General features: G+C 43.7%; 1 protein-coding gene across 4 annotated transcripts in view; it reads right to left on the bottom strand.

Annotated features, from left to right (window-relative positions):
• Window positions 1–19,057, bottom strand: part of KIAA2026 (KIAA2026 ortholog) — a 59,101-nt gene extending 40,044 nt beyond the window's left edge. For 3 of the 4 annotated variants that reach the window (XM_032213550.1, XM_032213551.1, XM_032213552.1), the window contains exon 1: window positions 16,130–19,056. In XM_032213550.1, coding sequence (XP_032069441.1) covers window positions 16,130–16,764 — 635 coding nt within the window. In that variant the 5' untranslated portion in view covers window positions 16,765–19,056. Of the gene's footprint in view, window positions 1–16,129 lie in introns of all 4 variants that reach the window. The other variant, XM_032213553.1, reaches the window with a different exon arrangement.
• Window positions 19,058–26,175: the final 7,118 nt, after the last annotated feature.

The raw sequence follows: 26,175 nt of genomic DNA, 5'->3' as shown, positions 1-26,175 counted from the left end.
TCTGAAAATTAATAGCATCTAGTTTTTCACTGAATTGTAAGTTAATGTGTCAGGGTAATATATCACCTTTTTGTCTCTACTACATGTAAACACTACATGGTGAATAGATTTACATGCTAAATTAAGAAAGTATGGCCATGACCAATATAAATTGATTTTCATATACAAGGTACTATATATAGTTCTGGATGATACATAGTTTAACTAAGACAGATAAAGAACTACAAAGTAAGCAGCTATAATTGAGCTAAATTGCATTAACATGTAATAATACATTTACAGAAAGTTTCCTTATAAAACTTACAGAAAATCTTAGTAACTGTAAGCATTAACATTTAATGTATATAATATTGTATATACAGTAAGAAATCAGCATCTTACTTAGCACATTACTCATTTATTGGGATATCACTCTAAATTAATTTCAATTCCACAACTAGAACCCATGCTTTTAGGTAAACATAGATTTAATTTGAAAATTAATTTGGAAGTTCAGTTCCCCCACCATAGTTTCCTCCAAGTACGGCATCCTTTTTCCTCTTCCTGTCCTACCTGAAAGCCCTATCAATTGTAGAGCCAACCAGCGACAGAGAGCTGCAGCAGAGGGATGAAAGAGGGCGTTGGTACTTACCTGATACGCCTCTTCTCAGAGTGGGGGAGGAGTATCCAGAATGGGTTGATCTTATCCTTTCATGATTGGATTGAGTCAGATAAGCTCTTTGGGCAACGCACCCTGGCACCAGTTATTCCCCAGTTTTATTGACGAAGAGCTCTATCTGACTTGTTGCACCATTCACTCCAGACTCTTAATTCAGTTCTTAGCTTTTATTGTCTTCAACATCAATATTTATAACTTCATAAACAATGAACATAACACTTAAGTCATACAAACATAGTCAGGGAGGGACTGGATCCCCCCCCCACATACACTATGAGAAAAGGTGTATCAGGTAAGTACCAACACCCTTTCTCTGCAGTGAGGGGGGAGGAGTATCCAGAATGGGACATACCAAAGCCTGCACGTCCCTAGGGAGGGAGACTCCTGAGGCCCCATATCCCCCACTCAAGCCTGTTGAGGCATGGACCCTGCCCTGTGAACCGCCTGCAACACCCTGCGGCCAAACAAGGCTTCTGCCGAGGCAAAGGAGTCCAGCTTATAGTTCCTAACAAAGGGAGAGGGGGAAGCCCACATGGCTGCCCTGCAGATTTTGGCCAGGGATGCCTGCGTGGCCCAGGCCGTGGATGTGGTTGCGCTCTGCGTGGAGTGAGCTGTGATATGATTTGGTGTCTGTAAGCCCTGTGATTGGTATGCAGTGGCAATGCAGGTTCGCAACCACCTGCCTATCGTGGTGGAAGTTACCTTGTTACCCAGGGACCCTGGTTGGAAGGAGACAAACAGAGCTTCGGATTTCCTGTTTGGCCTGGTTTCTCCTGAGGTAAATCCTCAGAGCCCTCCTTACGTCCAGAGTGTGCCACTTGTTCTCCAACAGGTAAGAAGGGTCTGGACAGAAGTTGGGCAAAATCAATTCCTGGGCTCGATGGAAGCAGGAGCACACCTTGGGGATGAAGGATGGATCCAGCCATAACACCACCCTGTCTTGGTGGAAGATGCAGAGATCCTCCCTGGTGGACAGCGCTTGCAGTTTGGATATCCGCCTGGCAGAGGTGATGGCCACCAGGAACGCCACCTTCAGAGTCAGGAACTTAAGGGAAACTGTTCGTAATGGCTCAAACGGAGCGCCTGTTAGAGCGTCCAATACCCTGTGTAAGTCCCAAGAAAGGTACCTGTGTACCGTGGGCAGTTTGAGATTGGAAGCCCCCTTGAGGAATTGCCTGACCATGGGGTGGTGCATCAAACCCTGGTTTCTGCCAAACAGGAGAACTGATGATATGGCTGAAACCTGTCTCCTAATTGTGTTAGGAGCTAACCCTCTATCCAGGCCCGCCTGGAGGAAGTCCAGAACCTGTGGCACCATAGCCTGGATAGGATTGTACCCTCAGGAATTACACCAAGAGTCAAAGGCCCGCGACGTGGAGCCGTAGATGCGCTCCATGGAGGGTCTGCGGGCGGCCTGGATAGTCCTTATCACCCTGGGGAGAAGAGGTCTTTCCTCAGGATGCTCCGCTCAATCGCCAAGCGGTCAACTGGAGCCACTGAGGATCTGGGTGCTCCAGCAACCTCTGGCTGAGGGATATCCTCTCCTGGGGGATTCTCCAGGGCCTCTCCACAGACAGAGACTGGAGATCTGCAAACCACAGCCTCCGGGGCCAGTGAGGAGCCAACAGAACCATTTCCACCCTCTCCTGAATGACCTTCCGTATGACCCTGAGGATCAGGGGCAAGGGAGAAAAGGCATACAGAAGACCCCTGGGCCATGGACTCTGCAGTGCATCCGTCCCTTCCGCTGGGGACCTCCACCAAGTCAGGGAGTGGGAGACCTCTACCGGGAGAAGTACCTTGGTCTGTGAACAGCTCGTGAGCCTTCGCTGGAATGGCAATAGGAACCATTGGAGATCTCTGGTGTGGAGGCGAGCCCATGGGACGATGCCAATGGCGGAGACCATGGTGCCCAGCAGTTTAGACAGAGTGGCTAAGGACACCTTGCGCTTCCTGGCTATCAAGGAGGCTAGCTGTCTAAGCGCTATCTGTCTGTCAGGCAACAGAAAAACCATGCCAATCTGGGTGTCTATTCTGGCTCCTAGGTGAATCAGACTAGTAGAGGGGTGGAGGTGACTCTTGGCTAGGTTTACCGTAAACCCGTGATCCCTCAGGACTGTCATGGTGATGTCTAGATCTCGTAGGGCACCCCTAAATGAAGATGACTGCAAAAGCAGGTCATCCAGGTAACACTGGATGCACACTGGGACCTGTTTCAGGTGCGCTGCCAGTGCTGCCATTACCTTCGTGAATACCCTCGGGGCCGAAGACAGCCCGAAGGGGAGGGCCTGGTACTGATAGTGGTATCCCATGTAGCAAAACCTGAGATATCAGGTGGGCAATGGGAACGTGCAGGTAGGCCTCTGTGAAGTCTATGGAGATGAGAAAGTCTCCCTGCCTAACCCCCTCCAAGATAGAATGCAGAGAGTGCATCTTGAACCTCCTATAACGAATGGAACGTTTCAGGCATTTCAGGTCAAGGATCGTTCTCCAGCCCCCTGAGGCCTTGGGGATGACAAACAGAATGGAGTAGTGCCCCTGACCCTGTTGCTCTGGAGGCACCAGCTGGATCGCCCTGATTTCCAACAGGTGTTGGATGGCTTCCTGCATCAGCAACCTCCGGGTCGGGTTCTTTGAAACCAGACATATCTGGAAGAAGCTCAAGGGACTGGAAAGAAATCCAAGTGAAAGGCCATGCTTGATGGTCTTCTGCACCCACCTGTCAGTGGAAGCGAGGTCTCAGTGGTTGGCGAAGTGCACTAAGCACCCCCCAATGGGGAGAATGCTGGGCCTAGCTTTAATTTTTCCAGAAGGATTTCCCCCCTACCTCCTCCGCCCCCTCGAAAGGGCCGCTTCTGCTGCCTGCCTCTCTGTTGACTGTCAGGGTACCTCTGCCTTGCAGGGAATCCCCCTTGGTACTGCCTGTTTCCAGAGAACCCTGCCTCTGACACCCTAAAGGAATCCTGACCCCGAAAGAAGGAACCAGAGTCCTGACCCCGGGAGTAGGAGCATCTGGGGTATGGAGTCATCCTGAAGCTGCCTTTCTTCTGGGCGGTGGCCAGGACCTTCCTCTTTTCCTTGTTCTCAATCAGGAACTGGTCCAGAGCCAAGCCAAAGAGGGAGTCCCCTGTAAAGGGGGCCAAAGCCAAGCGCCACTTGTGACGAACCTCCGCCTGCCACTGCCATAGCCACAGCAGCCTGCGTGATTCCACTGATGACGCGATCGCCTGGAAGCAAATCTGGCTGAAGCCAAGGTGGCATCCGATGAAAACTGGATGGCTGCCACCAGCTTGTTGATGTCCTGATGTGCCCGGACATCTGCTATGGGTGTGTGTTGCTGTAGCTCCTGCAGCCACAGCAAGGATGATCTGTTGATGAAGGAGGCTGTGGTGGCTGCTTTCATCGCCCAGGCCGCTGCTTGATGATCCCTCTGCAAGGTGAGGTCCGCCTTCTTGTCCTCCGTCTTCAAGGCATCCTCTGGCTCCCCAGGCATGTTGGTGGATGTATGAAGAGCCATGACCAGAGCATCTATGGCGGGCTGCGCCAGTAGTTTAGCCAGCTCTTGGTCCACATTGAAGAACACCCTGTCTGAAGAGGAGGGTGAGGGACCAGTTGTAGATGCCCATTGGCGCCTTACCAAGTCGAGAAAGGTCTTGGGCGTAGGGACGGTGTCCGCCTCAATGGCCTGCTCATCGAAGATGTTCTCCGCTGAGAAGCCCTGTCATTGAAGTGGGACCTCTGCTGCCCTGCTGCCTAGCTTGACTGTTGTCTTGGCCTTGAAGAGCAGGGACTTAAACAGTGAGGGCTGGAACAACCCGGCTAATGTAGGTTTAGGGGGAGGCATGCCTTCGTCCCCTGACAGCTTGTCCTCCCTGATCTCGCCTTCCTCACTTTCCATGTCGCTATTGTCCTGGGATGAATCTGAGGAGCTAGGGATCTCTTCCTCTTGGGCTTCTGGGTATTCAGGAGCCCTGGGGGGAGGGGGAGCCCGCTGTAGCTGTTGGAATGCTGCTGCCATGCATTGCTGAAATGCCTGCATTATTATCTCCTGAAGGTTGGGGGCCCCTGTGGGAGGTTTCTGGCTGGGCCCTATGCCCCCCTGACTAGGGGGAATGCCAAAGAGGGGAAGTCCAGTAGGCAAGGCTGCTCCCACAGCAGGAGTGGTAGGGGATTGCCACCCAAAGTCCTGAGGTGTCTATAGGGATTCTTGCTGGCAGGGCTGGATTCTCCACTGTGCCTCCACTGGGTAAGGGAGTGCCTGGAGTTTTCCCCCCTTTGCCTGGGGTGGCCTGATGGCTGGCCGCCTTCTTGCAGACCCTCTCTAAAGTCTTATGCCTCCTCCTCTTGTACTTAGAGGGCTTGGAAGGCTTGTGACCCTCCCTTCCTCTGGATCTGCCCTGGGGGAGAGGTGCTTGCTTTTACATTTAGCCTTTCCTTCCCCCCCCTCGGGCAGTCTCTGGGGAAGCCACTGACCTGGATGCTTGTTCTTCTGCCCCTCCAGTGGGGCTGCAATCCATGCTTGCAGCTGCCTGGGTTTCTTCTTCCTGGTAGTTGCTGGGCGCCGCCATCTTGGACCACGTGGGTCCTTCCGGCTTCAAAATGGCGCCGTGCGACTGGCAAAAGGGGCGCAAAATTCAAAGGTACTTGCAGAGCGGCTTGTGCTCCAGGGAGATGCCGCATGCCCTCTCAGCCGAATTCTTTTCCTCCTGCCTCTTCTCCGATGCCGCTGTGGCCAGGAAAGGCTTCTTTGGCTTCCTCACAATCCTCTGGCCACGTGGAGGCAGCGCAGGCGCTCTGGGGCGTTTAGGAAGACCCAGTTCGTCGCTCAACCCCTGAGGGGAGCGACGGAGTGCTCCAGCGACTTACAACCTTCCCGGCTAGGGCTTGCCTCCAGGAGGCTTGTGCCCTCTCCTCCTGCTGCCCGGCCAAGATGCTCACTGAGTGTCTTTGGATTCACTCAGTGGCCAGGGCAGTGTGCCGCCCCAGGGAGGCTGGTGGCAGTCCCGATCCTGTAGGAGGAGGCTGTGCGCAGTGCAGGGAGGCAAGATTCGACGGGTCCAAATGAATTCTCTTTAAATCCTAGTAAATTGTTGGAGATCCAGAATGTGCAACCTTTCACGATCAGATGAGTCAGAAAAAACTGGGGAATACCTGGTGCCAGGGGGCATTGCCCAAAGATCTTATCTGACTCAATCCAATCATGAGAGGATAAGGTCAACCCATTCTGGATACTCCTCCCCCCTCACTATGGAGAAAGCCACATGCGACTCCAGAGCTGTGGGTTGCTGACCCCAGCTCTAGACTTGTCACATCCAATTCCTGAAACAGTTCTCCATATGTTTTTGTCCCTAGGCCCCTAATTATCTTAGTTGGTCTTCTTTGCACTTTTTCCAAAGTCTCAACATCTTTTTTTAATGTGGTGACCAAAACTGGATACAGTATTCCAGGTGTGGTCTTACTAAGGCTTTATTACTAATGAAGTACTAATACTTCACTTGATTTTGATTCTATGCCTCTGTTTATACAACCAAGGATTATGTTACCTTTTTGGCTGCTGTCACACACTACTGGCTCATGTTTATGTGATCATCCACTAGGACCCCCAAGGTCCCTCTCACAGTTACTATTGAGCCAGGTTTCACCTAATCTGTACTTATACCTTTGGTTTTTCCTGCCCAGATGTAAAACCTTGCTTTTCTCCACATTAAATTTCATTTTCTTAGATAAACCCATTGTTCAAGTCTGTCAAGATCTTTTTGGATCATGAGCTTGTCTTCCAGGGTGTTGGCTAATCCTGCAAGCTTAGTGCAATCTGCAGATTTGATGAGTTCCCCTTCTAGTCCTCCATTTAAGTCATTTATGAAAATATTGAAGAGTACTGAGCCTAGGATGGAATCTTGTAGAATCCCACTGCTTAATTCCCTCCATGTAGATGTTGTATCATTAAGGAGTATGGTTTGTCAGCCAGTTACAAATCTATCTGGTGGTGATTCTGTATATCCCACGTTTACCAAGAAGTAGGTTGTGCTCTACTTTGTTTAATGCCTTGCTAAAATCTACAATGTCTGCAGCATTTTGCTGGTCTAATAAGTCACTTTGTCAAAGGCATGATCTGTTTTTAACAAACTGGCCGGCTACTAGTTATAACTTTATTTATACTGTGAACTCTAGATGTTCACAGATCTGTTTTTTGATTATTTTTCCTAGTATCTTCTCAGGTATTGATGTTAAACTGATTGGTCTGTGGTTTCCTGCATCTGTTTTATTTTCCTTTTTTGAAAATGGGAACTACATCAGTTCTTTTTCAATCCTCTGGTAGCTCCATGGTACTCCAGGATTTTTTTAAAGGTACGGCACAATGGTTCTGATTTAACATCTGCCAGCTCCTTCAGATTACCTCCCACATTTATATCCCAGATCTTGATGAATATTAATCACCCATGTCCTGGTGATTTATATTCATCAAGATCAAACAGGTGTTCTCTTATCATTACTTTAATTTTTATTTCTAGTCTGTCTTTTGCAGTTATGTTTTTGGAAGGTTGGGCTATAGTTTCTTTTTGAGTGAAGACTGGGCTTTTTAATTATATTTTTCAGAGTTTCCCACGCTTCTTGAGCTGTTTTTCCCTTTATGATTTTCAACCATGGAATATTTTCTTAGGTTCTCTCTGAGTTAGTTAAAATCAGCTCTTTTAAAGTTTAAAACACTGGCTGGATTATATTCCATTGTTTGTGTTTGCATTATATTGAATTCCTTGGTCATTCTCAATCCAAGGTTCCAGCAACTTGAATTTCCTCTATCACTTCTCTATTACTAAGAATTAGTAGTAAGAATTCAAATTAGTCTTATATTTATTTTTGAGCTTTTTGCTTACAACCACACCTGTAAGTCATAAGTCTCCTTTTCCAAACTTAAGGAACTACCTGTTCCTGCATTAAATTCAAAATATTACAATGTCTCAAAAATCGAATTTACAAATGTGCTGCCATTCAATGAGACATTAAAATACCAACTTCCAGGTTGTTTAATTTATTAAACAATAAATTATTGTAGGTGCAAATTTAAGCCGATTGGGCTGCAATGCATAAGGAAAGTCAATTGTGCACATTTGAATTTATTGAAATAATGTTGAAGAAACCAAAATATTATCAAACCTAAAGAAAAATAATGGTTAATACAGGTATTCCTTGTCTGATGATCGTTTGCGTAACAATTGTTCAAATTACGATGGCTTCGGAAAAAGTCACGTATGAATCAGCTTTAATTCTTATGGCCATCACATCACACCCACAGTCATGTGATTGCAATTCAGGCACTTGACATCCACCTCACATTTATGACTGGTTGCAGCATCTTGCAGTCATGTGATCACAATTTGTAACCTTCCCAACCAGTTCCCAACCAAAAATATTATTGGGGAAGCTGGATTTTCTTAAAAACTATGATTTGCTTAATGACAGCAAAAAATGGCCATAAAATTGGGTTAGTCATGTGCTGATTCACTTTTTGAGTGGTCTAACATATAACTGATGCCAGTCTTAAATGTGGTCATAACAGGGGTGGGTTCCTGAACTGGTTAGTATCAGCCACGTGTTGCTTGTGCATGAGCAGTTGACTAAAAATTGTTCTGCGCATGTGCAGAAACATGCCGGCAACAGTAGAAGAGACCGGAGAACTGGTTTGGGGGCATGACCAGCCTGGGTCACTGCCAGTTCTGCAACCAGGCCAAATCACCACTACTGGTTCAGCCGAACCGGGAGCAGCCCATCTCTGGGTCATAAGTCGAGGGCTACTTGCATTCTCATTTGCTTGGGATTACAATGAAATATGGTTTCAGTTTGTTATGGGGGACTGTGAGCATTGGGGGGGGGGGAATAAAGATAATGGAAATTTGCTTTTTTCTATCCATTCCACAACTAACTTTCTGGCTGAACTAAGATATCAAAAATTGTGTAAAGTATTTGAAAGAAAATGTAAAATGTCCAAAATGATCACAGGACATCTGCATTAAGCCAAAATCCACTAAATGATAAAACATGTTACAATTTTCAAGCTTGCTCCCTTATGTACTTGGATGTGATGCTATAATTGTCTCCTTGCCCGGCTCGGAATCGTGGACTTTACTTAAAAGCGACCTGAACCTATTAGAACAATTCCAACTAAGATGCCTGCGCAACATTCTGCACATAACTCTACGGGACCGATGGAAAAACGAAACGGTATTGCAGCTGTGTAAAAATCAAACTACAATCGAACTTTACCTAAGAAGACAACGACTTAGATGGTTTGGACACGTTTGCTGCATGGACAATAGCCGATTACCTTACTGATCGATTAACTCGCTGCGACCGGATGGGTGGAAAATCGCACGAAATGCCCCAAAGAAAACGTGGATATCCCAAGTGGCTCACGATCTTCAACCACTCCATTTCTCGACAACCGATGCCCAACAAGCCGCCCTAAATCGGAATCAATGGCGTGCTGTAATCCGTGACGTCCTGCCCCTGGCCTTTACAATGCAACGGTCACTGCCTTATGGACGTTGACATTTACGAAGATTAAGTCCAAGTCCAAGTCCTTGCCCTTACTGGCATCAAAAAATTTGTATGCCATAACTTAACCAATATGGATAGCATAAATTAAGACTATGGATTGCTATGTATTCCTTTCTAATTAACATTGCATTATTTTTAGCATTTTTGAAAAGTCTTCACATTAAAATTATCTGAAAGTTAATTGATTCTAAATTTAATGCAATTCTTCTCTCCAAAGAAAAAGCAGATAGAAAAATATATATTTTGTGTAAATGTATACAAAATATTTGAATATCCAATTTCCCCACCTTCACAACCATGTCAACATTCCCATCTTGTCAAACGTTTTAGGTGAAACAAATCCTGGAGATCCTCTATATGTCCAATAAATACTGTATATGTGACACTTTTGTACAGGCATATGTACACTGTAAATATATTTATCTCCCACAAGTAGGCAGGCAGACAGACAGACTCTTTCTGTTAGTCTGTTAGAAATCAGCCTCACACGTATACACATTTCCAATTTTTTTATCAGAAGAAACAATTACAAAGAAAAGAAAAGAGATGTTCCTGAAGTATAAATAGTTCTCAATTTACAACCACACTTGAGCCTGGAACTACGGCAATAACTCTTTGTGGTCATTAAAGACCCATGTGATCCTCTTGCTTAACAATCACGATTCTGGTTCTCCCCATTGTGCTCATTAAATAACCGTGCAGGTCATTAAGCAAAGCAGAGGTGCCTCCATAGTGGGAGGCCCTGGGAGGCATGGTACAGACTGAGGCCTGCACTGCAGCACCTTCCCATCTCACAAGAGGCCTGCATCAGGCCTCCCAGGGCCTTTCCCAGTCGAGGCATCCCTTGGACAACTTCCCATCACACTGGGTCTCACATTCTTGGGCCCATCCTGTCAGGCCTTGTTCCACTTATCTCTTTTGAAGATTGCCTTTCCAAAAGAGCACCCAGCCTGTGCTATGTGAAACCTTCCTGAAGAGGCTATCTCGCACTATTCTGGAGGGAACTGCCATTTGTTTAGAATGGCATGATTTTTCATCATGCCTTCTGAGAGACTGCAAGAATGGCAGATGCTTCCAGAATGGCACAAAGCAGCCTCTGCAAAAAGGCCATGCATTGCATTGGCTGGATGCTTTTTTGGAAAGTCTATCCTTGGAAACTGCCTTTCTAAAAGAGAATCAATTGATGCACCACATGGCCTCCCTATTACAGAAGCCCCTCATGCCATCCTGGAAGCAGGTGCCATTTGGAGGTGGCTGTAATTCTCAGATTGCAATTCTAGGTAGTCAACATGGTTTTTAGTTAATTTGCTTTCAAGAAAAATGATCTTCAGCAGAGGTAAGTGGAGCGCGGTGGGTGTGGGACCCAGCGAGGCAGGAAGCAGGCCTAAGAGACTTAGCAGAGTTGGATGCAGGAAAAAGATGGGCAGGGGCACTTGCAATACCCTCACAGCCAGTCGTAAGGGCAGGTAGATTGCCAAGTGTCAGAACTGTGATCATAGGGGACTGCAGCAGCTGTAATTTCAGACATATGTCATATGTCCCTTCGTTGAGCACTGTCGTAATTTTTAAAGATTGCTGAAAAATGCTCATAGGTTAAGGGCCACCTGCACTATGGAAAAGAAGAAATCAGAAGGGAGAAAAAAACAACAAAAAAAAACACCCCACAAATGAACCAAAGGGAAATTGTAATTTCATAATGAGGAAGAGGGGGAATGGGAGAGAAAAGTCCTGTCATTGCAAAAACTATTTAATTCACAAAACAGCATCAGGCACCATCTAATCTTCAAGGTTATCATCACAGAAATTCATGCCATGCAGCATGTATGCACACATCTGTACCTCTATTTTTTTCCCCTAACAGCTTTTTCTTATCTTTGAATGTAAGGATTAAGAATGGCCACTCCTTCTTTTGGGACAAGCTATTCTACATGACAAGAGCATCTATACGGAATATTCACTTCCATGCACTTTCCACAGATGTTGTAATAGAAGGGGGCTTTCAACAGATTCTCTGTAATGATTTGGCACTATAAAGGGCTTCTCTCATGTATACACCAGAGAGAAGGGAGCAACTGAAGGCAGAAGTTAGGAGTTAACTCAGAATCCTAGCCTTAGATTACTTCAATCTGCCAGTGATAAATCCCAAGAAAGGCAAGGACTGAGAATCTCCTGATAGGTTAAAATATTAAGGGAACCCATTTATAATCATTTACAATTATTTATCTAAAATTAAAATTAAATTGATTCCTTAAGCATAAAACAATGACCGTACTGTCTTCCTCATGGTTGAAAAAGCAATAGATCCTTTAGACATCTCCCTAGGTTAAAAAGATAATACTATAATTTTGAAAAAGAAAAATAAGAAAAGATCCTTCACACACTGAGAGTGTGCAACATACTCTCTGCATGTATTAAGTAGGAAGATTCTATCTGGAAAAAGGTAATTTCAAAGGTACCCTGACACCAAGCATAGAGATCTTTATAGATAAAAACACATTTTGAACTGCACACAGAAACACACTGATAGCCACTGCATCTCACATAAAAATGGTGTAATAGAGTCTGGTCGTTTATTGGGCAGCTCCATTGTGCATCACTTGAAGTTTCCATGTGATCTTCAATCAATGTAAAGTGGGTTAGTATAGTCCAATCAAGAAATGAAAAGGATGTGAGAGACTAGCTGGCTGCAGAATTATAGGAATTGATGTCCATACCTCTTCAATCTACCAAGGCTATTGAAACACTGATGCATAAGCTTCTATTAGATTACTATTGTTAGTAAATTTTACTTTTGGGAAAAAATGATGGCCAAATAACCAACAACTCAAAAACATGATCCATAACAGATTACAGTTGATGGCTCAGTAGTTAAAGATGTTGAGCTTGTCATCTGGAAAGCTAACAGCCCAGGTTTGAGACTCGAGTCAGGTTTGAGACCCGAGCTCTGAGTGACGGGATGAGCCTCTATTACTTGTTCCAGCTCTTGCCCATCTAGCAGTTCAAAAGCACACAAATGCGAGTAGATAAATAGGTACTACTTCTATGTACCTATTAAAGGTACAATGTTCCATGCACCTCGTCATATAGTCATGCTGGCCACATGACCATGAAAATGTCTTCAGACAGCACGGGTTCTCTTGGCTAAGAAATGGAAATGAGCACAGTCCCCCTAGAATCAGACACAACTGGACAGGGGAAAAGTTAATAAGTGTTTTATTGTCTTAAATGTTGCTAAGCTAAGTAACCTGCTTCTTCAGAATAACATTCCCATAACTTTATAGTAAAACTAATTATTTTGTCATATCAAGGAATGTATTTAATCTCTGATGGCACAGAGTGAAATAACAAATTATAATGTTATCTGATGGTTGTAACTAGGTTCTTAATAATCTGAAACTGACACTGTTCTAACTGAATATGGTTTTATCTAAAAAGGGTAAATGTTGAAAAAAATATTATTCTTGGTCTGTTCTGGCTTTTCTATACAGCATCTGCTTAAATTCTCCCTCCCCAGCTGCCACTTCTGTTCAATTGTGTCCAATTCTTGGAGACTGCCTGGACAAGTCCCTATAGTTATCTTGGCAAGATTTTTCAGAAGTTGTTTACCATAACCCTGTTCTAGGACTGAGAGAAAGTGACTAGTCCAGGTCACTTAGCTGGCTTTGTGTCTAAGGGGAAACTAGAACTCAGAGCCTCCCAGTTTCTAGCCTGATGAACCATTATATCAAACTGGTGTAAAAAGATATTATTGGAGTCTCTATTAAGCTTTATAAAAAGTAGCTTTCTCTCAGAATTCCAAAAACCAAGGTAATCAAATTTCTTATTACTATATTTATATTTCAATTTTCTCTAGGAATGCAGCAAATGGAAGATTCAAGATAGCTACAGGGAAGTATTTCTTCATAAGTTCATTATTAAACAATAGAATTTGCTTTAAAATGTTTTAAAAGAAAAAAGAGACAGTTATTGATGGCTACTACACATGAATGACTATTGTGAAAAGATTCCTGTATTTTTCAACAGAATGTAAAGGCTTAATAGAAAAAAAATTGTTTTGAAAAGGGAGATATATGACAGGATAGAGTCTTAAATATAGGACTATTAAAATTAGTGTAAAGTGAGAATTGCTAACTATCATATGTAAGCCACTCAAGATGTTTTGTACAAAGTTTCTGTAGTACAAGAATTAGCTATGAACAATTGTACTTGTTGAAACATACCAGTGAAATGAGGAACGTAAGAACAATTTAGAAATAGTCTGTGTAAAATGAAAAGCTTATCTAGTCCATTCTTCTATTCCCACCAACCAGATAGCTTATACCATGTTTTGGCCCCCCAAATAAGGCTTGGCCTTATTTTCGTGGAAGTCTTATTATTTTTGAGGTGCAGGAGGTGGTAAGCGTGGTTATGGCTGCTGCTGTGTTGCAATATTTTCGGGGAAGGCTTATTTTCTGGGGAAAGTTTATTTTAGTGCATGCACTCAAAAGCCCAATTGAGCTTATTATCCAGGGAGGTCTTATTTTCGGGAAAACAGGGTAGGAAGTTTACCAACAAAATATGAATATAACAGCCTCCTGCTCATGTTACCTAACAATTAGTAATAAAAAACATCCATTTTCTGGTGGTTTTTCTGGGGTTAGAAATAGTATATGCATTGTACAGATTGAAGTTCACGGAAAATTCAGTCTCTTACTTTAAATATTGGTAAACAAACCAAATCCAGCATGGTCTCCTGCTTTCTGAAATAAATGGGATAAGGCAGGGAAACAAATATTGCTTAATTTCTCATTACATCAATGGAAATTCTCCACTGATCAAAACATTCTTGAATAGCAGGAGCTCCTTCATTTAAAGTATGCAAGATTAGATTCAAGTCCTATCTTCACAGATAAAATTTACATAGTTAATTCCTCATTGTTTTATTAATTTAAACATTTGTATTTATTAATTTAAACATTTGTATTCCATCTTTCAGTTCTAATTGAACAATCTTTAATGGTAATTTTCCTGGCCTAAAACCAAGAGACAAATCTCAGTTTCATCCTCCTTTTCTCATTTACTAATCTATGATATTAAACTGAATCCTCTTATTAATTGCTTCATCAGCAATTACAGAAATATATCAGAGTGTTCACCTATGGAGATAAAGTCCATTCATCCTTGCAACTTCAAAGTTGTAAGAATAACTAGTCACACTTGCCAGATTTAAAATGTAAACATCTGCTTATAAACAAAGTTAGGGAATACAAATATATTGTGTGTTTGTGAACTTTAATCTGCTCAAACTACTGGAGTTCATCTTTTAGCATTTTAGGACATATTTTAAACAGTATCATTTGTTAGATCTATTCATTAAAGATATTTGTTTTCATATTGTAGCACAAAATCCAGTATCTTTGGTTTCTGATCAGGGGAAATAATAAAGTATTGCATTATAAAAGCAAAAGAAACCATTATATTTGCTAGAACATTATGACCAAATTTATTATCAGTGACTGGAATTTTGAGCACTGCTGGGAAAAAAAAGTATTAATGAGCTAGTGTAGCATGCTGAACACTGGCTTTATATATTTTGGTATCTGCATCCAACCAGCTCATCCAGTAATTAAACACCATCTTTTCAACGCAGTTATTTGCAGTAGATCAAAAGTAGGCATCCATAGAATGTTCATGTTCTTCAATATGGGTTTCTATTGATCAAGAATACCCCTCTTTCATCTTCAAACTGTCTTGCTTCATTCAGGCCATTACCAGCATCAATCAGTAACTCAGAACCTGAACTATTTCAGATTTAGAGTTAAGGCAGAGTAAAAATATACCATCTAGCCCATGTTTGTCCATTGAGAAGAAAGGGGTTGGTCTGATAAACCAAATTTTCAAACTTAGGTCTATTTCTGTGACTTCTGTGGCAATCAATCAGAACAATTAGAAATATAGATTTCTTCTGATGCTGTCAAGTCTTCTTTATTTAAATAGGTAATTGCACACAAAAGTGGTAGTTCAGGCAAAAGCATTTAGTTTTAAGAATATTTATACAGCACAAAATTCAAATACTGTAAAACAGTATGCGAGCTGATGAAAAAATAATCAAAAATGCTGATGAACAAATACAAAAAAAATTCTAGATTTTCCTTACACTTCATTTCTGTTACTCTCCACCAAGAGTCTTTACCAATGTTTCCAAATGAAATGAAATACTGTATAGCTCATTAGCAATAATAGTGTGTGCTTCATATACAGAAAGTCTTGGATTAGAATCAGATTCTGGCAGCTAAAACTCTGTGTAACAGCATAGGCAAAATAATACTAAATGGATCAATTGTATAAGAGAGATTCCTTTTCTAGTCCACGGGAAGCTTTTCCCTGGTATATCTTATGAAGTTATAAAAGAAGTGATATTATATAATACATTTTCTGACCAAAGCATCTTATATGATACTCTATTTCTCTAACTACGACATTAAGAAGATAGAATGAACAAAAAAAAATACACAGGTATTTTGTGGTGGTGCTCACTATAAAATAATCATACTTTCAATGGATGTTTAGCCACCCTCAGCAAAAAAAATCTTGCAGAAATTCAGAACAATGTATTCATAAGTATTCTAGTGGCATAGTTTGCATTTCACACTAATTCAAAACACTTTATAACTCAGTATTATATAAAACCAGGCTATAACTACATCACTTTACCCCACTTCTAAACTTTGTCATAAATGATCATCAGCTGTGCAATACAACAAACTCTATATTCATGATCAAAATCTTATTAGTTCAGTGGGGTTTAAAAAAAAGTACAGTTAGCTTGTACAGGATTCACACCCTCACAGCCTATTTTTTTTTTTTTAAAAACCTCCTTCCACTCTGTAAACTTTCTTCCTAAGTATTCCGATACAGCAGATATATTACACCTACCGAGAAAGCAGAGCCAGTTTCTGTTCAAGCATCATCTCCAACTTCTGGGCTTGTTTGGAGAGCCAGTGATCTACCCCATGAAGCCGATAGCAGGTCTCCAACATCAATCGGAAATCGGCCACAAAATCAGTAATTCCTCTGTACTGGCCAGAAGCAAATTTTTCTTCCATTTTCAACAGCCACATCCCGGACAATTGCTGAGTTTTGGGGCAAGGCAGAAGACAGCCAATATTTTCTTCCGCGGGAAAGTGGGCAGCGCCCGTTTGGCTGCGTTCACTTTTTTGGTTTTCCCAAGATCTCAAAAAAGGAGCCGTCAGAGGCCGGTGTTTTTCTAAGAGAAACTCGCTCAGGATCCGGTAACCCTGTTGCAATTCCGGGCTCAGGCTTTGCTCCCAATCGGGGTGGCCGCCAGCGCTCCCTCCTTCGAGCTTGTCTGCCATCGGGAGGCAGCCGGTGAGCGCCGGGTCCGTTAATGCCTCCGTTCCGTGCTCCCCAGCTCCGGCCGTCGTGGCAGCCACCACCGACACCTCCTCCTCCTTCTCCGGCGACGGCATCTCCATGTCGCCGCCGTCGCCTTCTTCTTCTTCGCTGCCGTCGCCCTCCTCCTCCTCCCCTTCGGGCTGCGCCGGATTCATGCCCCGCCGCAGCTGCGTATGTTGGCGCCCGTGGAAAGCGGTCCCGGCATCCAAGAACTTGGAAGAAGTCGGCGCCGCTTCAGCCGGCCTAGACAGCTCCTGCCTGCCTCTTCTGGTTAGGCCGGCCTCGGTCAAAAAAAAGAAGGTGCCGCTTCGGCGGCCCCTCCGCCGCCGCTTTGCGCGCTTCGCCTGGCCCCCGAGATGCGGCGGCAGAGGCCCTCTCGTCGTGGAGAAGAGCCGTAACCTGTGGCGGCAGGTGAGAGCCCCTCTAAACTCGCCCGGGTGGGAGGAAACGGCTTCGGAAAGCCCGCCGAGAGTTCCCTCAGAAAAGGGCTGGCCGGGACCCCTCAGCCCTTGCGCCGCAGGACCGAGAGGGGCGTGAGGCACAGCCGACAGGGAATACCTGCCTGAGTGGAAGGAGCGGCTACCGAAGGGGGCTCCGGGCTCATTGCCTCGCTCCCCCCTCCGGAGCCAGAGGCGTCCCGACCGGTAGGGAGGCCTGCGCTCCCTTCCTGGCTCTGCACCCGGGCCTGAACGAGGCTTCTCTCCAGCCCCGCTGCCTCGGCTGAGGGACGCACGGACGAAGCCGGCGTGCTGTCAGTTAATGGGGGGCGCTGCCAGACTTGAGCAGTCCCCTCCCCCACAGCCAAGAGACAGAGAGAAGTAGTGGGAGAACCCAACCTCCACCGTCTGCGCAAGCGTAGTCGAGGCGGCCTCTCCGGTTGCGTTGACTGCGTGCTTTGTATTGGACACCTGCTGGAGAGTGACATCATCAGGGAGTGACGAGAGAGAGCGAGCGAAAAGACGGGGAGGCCGGCCGCTCGGTTAGAGCCGTTGGTTGCTGGTAACCGAGAAGGATGGAAAGCTGACCGTAGGGTCCAAAGGGAAGAGCTGCCACAGATGCGAGTTCAAGTAAAATCGTAATGCTGGTGTTAAGACTCATTGGAAACGTTAGAAAAGTTCGGAGTTGCGCTGTTCTTCTACCTGCATTTTGTGAATCTTCTCCGCCACCAACTGCAGCCTGGATGGTCCACCGTTTTTGATTCAGGCGCGGCTTTGAAAACAGCCAAGGAATGGAAGACCCTGGTTATAGGACTCTATCGATCTGAAGCTTCAAGTAGCTTTTTCTTAAATCGTAAACACGGAAATTAATTCTTTGGAAAGGGAGAAAGAAAAAGAAAAACGTTGAGAGTTTTAAAAAAAATTAGCTTCTCATCAGGGTTGTTTAGGGTCTGTGACTGCCGCCGTTATATCAACAGCAACGGTTCATTTGCTCTCTACTCCAGGGAGCTGTCGGTGCCATATAAATACTACATGGCTCATGTTTCTGCGTTCATAATCTAAGAATGAAATTGAATGCATTTGGAATGAAAGACTGATAAGTTGCTGCAGTCGAAAGCTTTTTATTTAAAATGTGTGTTTAATATGGATTCATATTTCATGTGTACAGTACTATATTTCTTATTCACTGTCCTGGGCACGAAATAAGTTAGGATAGTACGATGTAAGCCTAACAAATAAACACTTTACTATTTTAATTTACATTGTAACCTACTATGGGGTCATTGCTGTAAAAAGTGGTATATAAATGTCTTAAATTGGAAGTAAATAATGTTCTGATGTTCTAGAATAAGATTTGAAATGTTGAGAAACAGAGAAGGCAGAATATCTGCAATTCATTCTGAACCTATAGTCCAGGAATTTACCAAGAAGGAATAGACACTGTTACAGGTAGTTCTCACTAACTAACCACTAGTTCAGTGACCATTCAAAGCTGAAATAGTACTGAACAATGGGGAAGCCAGCAGGGAAGTTCACAAGTTGCTCTGGTAATCTTCTCTGCCGGCCTGCACATCAAACCATGCCTTCCTTTCCTTGGCTTCCCTGTGCTTGCCCTCACACTCCTTCCCTTGATCTCCTCACATTGTGCTGCATTCTCCTTCCCTTGGCCTTCCTGTGCTCACATACACCTGCACCGTCCTTCCTTGACTGCCACACCATAACACTTCTGTCCTCAACTCATGTGAGGCCTACATCAATTCTCCCTGGGCTTCCCCCATCTCCCTGTGTTTTTGCCTGGGATTCCTGCCACTTTCCACTTAGTGACTTGCACATCTTGGGATCACTATGGTAATCCTGATTACCAAGACAGCCCCAATTGCTGTCTTAACCCAAGGACTATCTATTATTCAGTAAATTCAGTTGCAAATATCTACACAGAGAGGAGTGGATAATGTTATTAGATTGTTACTAGAGATATATAGACATATACACACAAACATATAGTGCAGGGCTGTCAAAATTGTGGCCCGTGGGCTGGATGCATCATGCGCTGGCCACACCCATGCCCAGTTTAGCGAAGGGGGAAAAAGTCATGATACATCATGTGGTGCCGCTGTGATGATCTGAGTTTGACACCCCTAATATAGGGGAATATACATAGCTCAGAGTGGAATTATGGAATGATACTATGCTTCCTTGTTAGTCAAACTTCTTTAACGTCAGTTAGACTTGTATAAGTAATCCAGTCATTTCTGAACTGTAGTCTTGAGTGGCAAAACACCAAACAAAGTATCTTAACCTCGTGGGATGAGTATCTACAGCAGCATCTCTCAGAGTGCTAATTCTGATCAAGAGAGACAGTTCTGCAGATATACTTTTTCTAAGCCATGTAGAGCTTTTAAAGTTAAAATTAACATTTTGAATTTGGCCTGGGGTCCTATTTCTAACAGATACAGCAAATTCCTGCCTCCTCCTGTAATAGACCAGCAGCTGCATTTTGAAATAGTTACAATTTATGTGTTAAGGGCAGCCCCATGTAAAGGGCATTGCAGAAGCACAGCTACAAAACCAGTGACTATTACTATTGCAAGAGCTTCTATTTTCAGACCTAAGAAAAGTGAGGGTTTTCTTAGGTCTGCAAATGGAAGCTTTCCATTCAGACTTAGTGTGGGATCACAGTAAAATGCAAGGGAAGCTCTTATTCATGGTGAAATTTGGAACTAGGGTTAGGGTTAGCATTAGGATTAGGCTTTTTGAAATCAGGGCAGAAAATCAATTTCAGGATTAGATTCAAAGGCCATCTCTAAAGAAAGGTAGTCTGACATCTTTCCATACCTTCTGCAGTACAGATCACAGTAACATTCCATGGGAAAATCCTATTCGCAGTTAAAATTGGAGTTAGGGTTAGGGTTAAAAATCTTCCAACTCACATCTGAAAAGCAACTCAGAAATCAATTCACGGACTCTCTTTAAGGAAAGTTGAGAGTGACTGCTTTCCATTGAGACTTAGTTTTGGACTACAATAAAATACATGGGAAAATCCTACTATGATTTAAAATTGAAGCTAGCATTAGTTTGGGTTAGGCTTCCCTAATCAAGTGAAGGGTTAGATCCACCTAGCCTCTGTAAGAAGTGGGAGTGTGACAGTATTCTGTTCAGATTATATTTGCAAAATATACTGGAAAATCCTATTCCTGGTATAATTAGAGTTAGGATTAGAGATAGAAATACATTTGGGGTTAGGGTTTGGGATGGAAATCCACTAGGTTTAAGGTTAGAAGTTAGGTCCTAAATTGATTTCTAATCGTAATTCTAGCTCTAACCCTATCCCTGTTTAGGATGTCCCTGATATTCCCAGGCATCTTCAACACGAAAGTTCAAAAGTATCAATAGTCTCTTATGTTGCTCCTTCAAAATCCAAATAAAAGCAAGTCAATGCTTAATAATGTGATGTGGTTTCAAAACTTAGGAAATTAATTACAACCCAACAGAAATATAACATCATATATAGCTGTGATAGTGAATCTATAGCACGTGAGCCACAAGTGGCACACAGCGCTCTCTGAGGGCAAGCAAGCCGTCTTCTCAGCTCTGCCATGAATGTGCGCACACCTGCCAGCCAGCTGGTTTTTGGGTCTCTGCCCCGCATGCATGGGGGGAGGGGTGGAGCACATGCAGGAGACACATGCACATGGGATGGGGCATACACATGGAGTGGGGGCAGTCACATGGGAGTCACGTGTATGCGCAGGGGTTTGGGATGCATGTGGGGGGGGTGATTGCATGCGCTTTCGGCACTTGTCGCCAAAAAGGTTAGCAATCACTGATGTATAGTGTAGTTCCTGAAAAGGTACACTGCTATAGGGAAATTCTTTTGAAATGCTATATTACCATTAATATTGGTAATAAAACAAACTAAGCAATTTTGATGCCTCCGAAGGACTGGATTCTGAATGCTGCCGGCCGTCACATTAATTTGAAGAAAATTTATAGATTGTATAGTTGGTAATTTGTAATTTTATCTATTTTGTAAATACATGAGCATTTTAAACTGATGTGTTTTATTTTACTTTTATTTTATAAACGGAGAGAAGTGGGAATGTGCAAGATATTAAAATTTGGTTTTAAACTTGGAGCACAGACTTGTGCAAATTGTTCTGAGCTGGTTGGGTTCTGTGGGAACAAACTGAAAATGCCTCAAATTCTCCATAGTGAGGGGGGAGGAGTATTCAGAATGGGTTGACCTTGTCTTCTCATGATTGGATGAGTCAGATAAGCTCTTTGGGCAACGCCCCTGGCCAGCAGGACTTCCCATTTTTGACTCATCCCATTCAATGGAAAGGATGCACCACTCTGGACCTCCAGTAATTTACAAAGGATTAAGGAAAATAAACTTGGACCCGGCGAATCCTGCCTCCCTACATTGCACACAACCTCCTCCTGCAAGGACTGGACTGCCACAAGCCCCCTGGGGCGGCACGCTGCCCTGGCCACTGAGTGAGACGGAGTCACTCAGTGAGGACCCTTGCCGGGCAAGCAGGAGGACTGGGGACATGCTTCCTAGAGGCAGCCCTTTGCCGCAGAGGCCTCTCCTCCGCTCCCCTCAGGGGTTGAGCCACGAGGGTTGTTAAAATGCCCTGGAAAACCTGCGCTGGCAGCTATCACCAGTGGACATGGTGAGAGCCGGAAAGGCTCAGAAAGAGCTGCGGGAGGCAGGGGGAGGCGGGAGTGGCAGCAGCAGCCGCATGGCAAGCCTGCAAAGGCAAAAGCCATTTCCATGTGCTCCAGCAAAGAGGAGCCTTTTGAATTTGGAGCCGGGGGCCATCTTGAAACCACGTGGTCCAAGATGGCGGCCCCCAGCAGCTCAGGAGGCCGGCAGGAGCCCAGCTCTCAGCCCTCCAGCAACACCACCACCGGAGGCGCTGAGGAGCCCTTAAAAAGGTGAGAGACCATCGCAGAGGCATTAGCCAAGGGCGGGGGAGGCAGCAAAGGGCCAAAAGGAGGCTTATCAAGGAGGTTAAAGAGGCAGGCGGTTGATCAATCCCCCCCAAGCCTACCTCCTTGATGAATCACAGAGGCAGCTGCCACAAGGCTTGCAGGAAGACCCCCCCCATCTCTGTCCCTTTTCTGACTGCCAAGTAACAGGAGAAGGCTTCCCCCTTAAGAACACTCTCCTTTAAGTAGGAGAGAGGGGGGTGAGAAGGTCCTCAGAAGGAGACACAGTTAATGGCCAGCAGCTGTCAGCAGCAAAGCTGTGTTTTTTGGTGGCTAATTCTTGCTTCCCCCTTAAGAACTCTTTCCTTTAATTAGGAGAAAAAAGAGGGCAGGAGGCTGACTAGCCTCTTCCTCCCACTATGAGAAGAGGCGTATCAGGTAAGTACCAACATCCTTTTTCTGTATATCATTCAAAGCTCACTCAGAATGTTTCAAGTGTTGTACTCTAAAGAATTCTGAAAATGCAGAATAAGCCACTTGCTCCCTTGTTTTTTTGTCTAAGGCACATCAGTAGGTGGGTTATAGATTACACTGACAGTTACTGTCTTATCTACAGAATTGAAGTGTAAGGGAAGTTTTTAAAAAAAAATCCTGGATATATTTTTTAAATAGTTGTAGAAAACAATAGTGGCAACAATTTAACATACTTTCCCCCTTATCTCTACATAAATAGCCTTACTCAAAGTTCCTTCAATTAAACAATGGCATCTGTTGAGATCATGGAAGTGCACCTTCTCTGTAGCAATGCCTGCCCCCTGGAATTAGTTTGTCCTCAAATGAGAAGGGCCCTCAAGTCCTGACTCTTTGCCAGGGCCTTTGATAAGCATGATTATTTATTATTAGAAATTTAAAACACAATATAAGTATTAAAAGTATTTAAAATGTTAAAGGAAAGATGAGAAAAAAGGAAAATATAGAATTGTGACTTTCACCCTTCTTTCCATCGACTAGTTGCCATCTTAATCTTTCCCCTTCCTTTTTTTAGTTGCCTTAGGTAAGCATGATCAAATCCTTATTTTCTTGGCTGCCAGTTTAGAACATTGGGCAGATACTATGGGAGATGTGTGGTCATCCAAGTAACTAGGTCAGTAATGGCGAAACTATGACACGTTGAGCTGCTCTGCGGGCATGCAAGCTGTCGCCCAGCTCAGCTTCAGAGTGTGTGTGACAGGGTCATGTGCACATACACAGGGTGAGGTGGGGTCATGTGCACATACAGGGGTGCAGTACGCCCCCCCCATGTCTCATTTTTGGTTTCAGTAGACTTCAGGGAGGCCTGCTAGGCCCAAAACGGGGCATAGGGGGTTTGCATACTTGCGCAGGGTGGTGATTGAGAGGATGTATGTGTGTGTGTGTGGGGGGTACAGAGTGGTGATGCATGCATGCACAGCACGGTGGGGTGCATTGCATAGAGCCTGAACTAGGCTGTGTGCCACATAGGAGTTTATAGTAAAGACCGGCATCTTCAATCATAACTGATAACCAGTGCAGCTCATGAAGAGAGTTGTAACATGAACATTACTAAGGCATGTCCATCACTGTCTGCATTACTATATTTTGGACCAGTTGAGGATTCCAAGTGATCTCCCATAGCAGCCCCATGTAGAGCACATTGTAGTAGTCAAGCCATGAGGTGAACAGAAGCCGAGCCATTGAAGGTCTTCTATGCTTCTACTTAGGAACAATGCATTACACCTGAGATAGCAGGCAATATTGTAAGAGATATGGAATGGACTCTAAAGCATAATGTACATGGTTCTAAAACATTTTAATGAAGAAAAGCTAGGGCAATTCAGGAAAAATTGTCCCTAGCATATCACAGGTCTGCAAAAATTTTTTTTTCAAGAGCTCTTTTGGTTATTCCACATAATCTTTATTTTTTGTGTGTGTGCTGAATCCGAAAATGACCTCCATTTTGTCATAGGACGTCACGTTTCCTGACAATTTAGGTAACTATGTTAAATAAGGCAATACCTCAAAATAAATGGAAATAGACTTATAAAATTAAAGTTTTATTACAATATTTTCATGAAAATCCTTTTTTGAACTGAAATGAGCTCACCTACACACACTAACCTCAATTCTTCTTCCTTGTGAGGTTCCGCTTGGTGCATTTATGCTTGTGAGTAGCATCTGGAATGTCTCTCTGAAGCATCCAACAGTAGTCTGCCATCATTGTAATGCTCCATTTTCCCTGATATCTCCTTTCCATCTCTTTAATGTCTTGGTGGAATCATTTACCTTGTTCCTCACTCACAACTCCCAAACTTTCAGGAAAGTAGTCAAGGTGGGACTGGAGGAAATGCACTTTCAAACTCATCAGGCAACCTAAAGCTTGAAATGCTTTCAGCATTCTTCCGACAATCTTTTTGTAGCGAGGACCTTTGTTATTGCCTAAAAATTTCTGTACGACTTCTTTAAATGCAATCCACCCTGGTTTTTGAGGATCTGTCATGGTATTGACAATCTCTTGAACAACTATAAGCCTTCTAATGTCTGGTCCGATGAACACACCTTCCTTCAATTTTGCCTCCGACAGGCATGGAAACTTGGTGACCAAGTATTTGAAGCATTCTCCATCTCTTGGAAGTGATTTTACGAATTGCTTCATCAATCCCAATTTTATGTGGAGAGGTGGTAGAAGAACTTTATGGGAAGGTAACAAAGTTTCTTGGATGACATTTTTTTTCACTGACTGTTAGCACCTTCGGCTGCCAACTCTTCTTGGTTCAGTGATTTTATTGGTCTCGACTGTTCCAAAGACACAGAAAACAAAGGTGTTTGGTATACCCAGCTTGTTGCCCAAGCAGCATGCACAAGACCTTCAAGTCCCCACATACTTGCCAACCATGGTCTTCATATTTAAGTTTACGAAGAACCAATTCCAAGTTCTCATAGGTTTCCTTCAAGTGTACGGAATGACCTACAGGTATGGAAGAGTAAAAACCATTGTGGAGTAAAACTGCTTTGAGACTTCTTTTTGAAGAATCTATAAAAAGACGCCATTACTCTGAATCATATTGGATTTTAAATTGACCCATCAGACCATCGACATCGATGCAATAAACCAACTTGTCTTCCTGGGTGAAGTAAGGAATCTACTCCTTTTCACAATGTCTGAACCATGAAGATGACACTCCTGGCAACAATAAATTCCTGCTTTTCAGCCTTGATCCGAGTAACTCAGCGGCATCTTTGGGATGATTCAAGTCTCTTACCAAATCATTCATCTCCTCCTGACAAAACAATTTTGGTCTTGTATCATCTTCAAAGTCAGAACTTGATTCATCATCTGGTTCAGGTATGACTTCACCTTCATCGAAGCTAGGTATCTCTTCCAACGTAGCAGGGGGCTTGGGTACTGGTATATCTGTGCCATGGGGGATGGGAAGAATTACTGAGTGAAGATTGGGGTATGACATGGAATGCTTCCATTTGGAAGTAAACCCTTTCACATCGCATGAACAAAAGTAACAGTCATCACTATGGTCTTTTGCTCTCGCCATACCATAGGAATCCCATAACAGAAAGATTTTTTCTTACCCTTAAACCAGTTTTGGAGGTCCTCAACACACAATTTGCACACTTTATGAGGCACCCAAACTTTATCTTGATCTCCAATTTTTAGTCCAAAGTATGCAAAGTATACTTTTTTCACAAAGTCTGTAATATTCTGCTGTTGCTTCAACACTGTATATTCACCACAGATGAAACACAAACTGGTGAATTAATACACTTTCGCGGAGCCATAACATAACGGTTGAGGAATGATGAGCTAACATGAACTGCGATGAAAAAGTGATGATGATTCGTGCACAAGTGTGGCAAGCAGGAGAGAGCAGCTCTGTGTCTGTACATGAGACATCACAGTGCTGGCCATGCCCCCTGCACTGACCTGAGATGCTACTATCTGCCCTGTCTCTCCCTCCCACTGGATTCTTCAGGAAAGATTAACCCCTTTTGCCATTAGAAGCACAGACTTAAAACTTGCTTAGCTTATGTATATATTGCTGACCATCAGATTTACAGTCCTAATTTTTTTTACATAACTCGGACAAACCTTTAAGGTTTTTTTGGCATTTTATATCTTAAATGCACTTATGTGAATTAATTAATAGTAATTTGGACTTTAAA

This window comes from Thamnophis elegans, chromosome 3 (assembly GCF_009769535.1).
Source record: "Thamnophis elegans isolate rThaEle1 chromosome 3, rThaEle1.pri, whole genome shotgun sequence".
NCBI classification, from domain to species: domain Eukaryota; kingdom Metazoa; phylum Chordata; class Lepidosauria; order Squamata; family Colubridae; genus Thamnophis; species Thamnophis elegans.
Note: the sequence above shows the minus strand (reverse complement) of the source record. Positions and strands in the feature narration are given on the sequence as shown.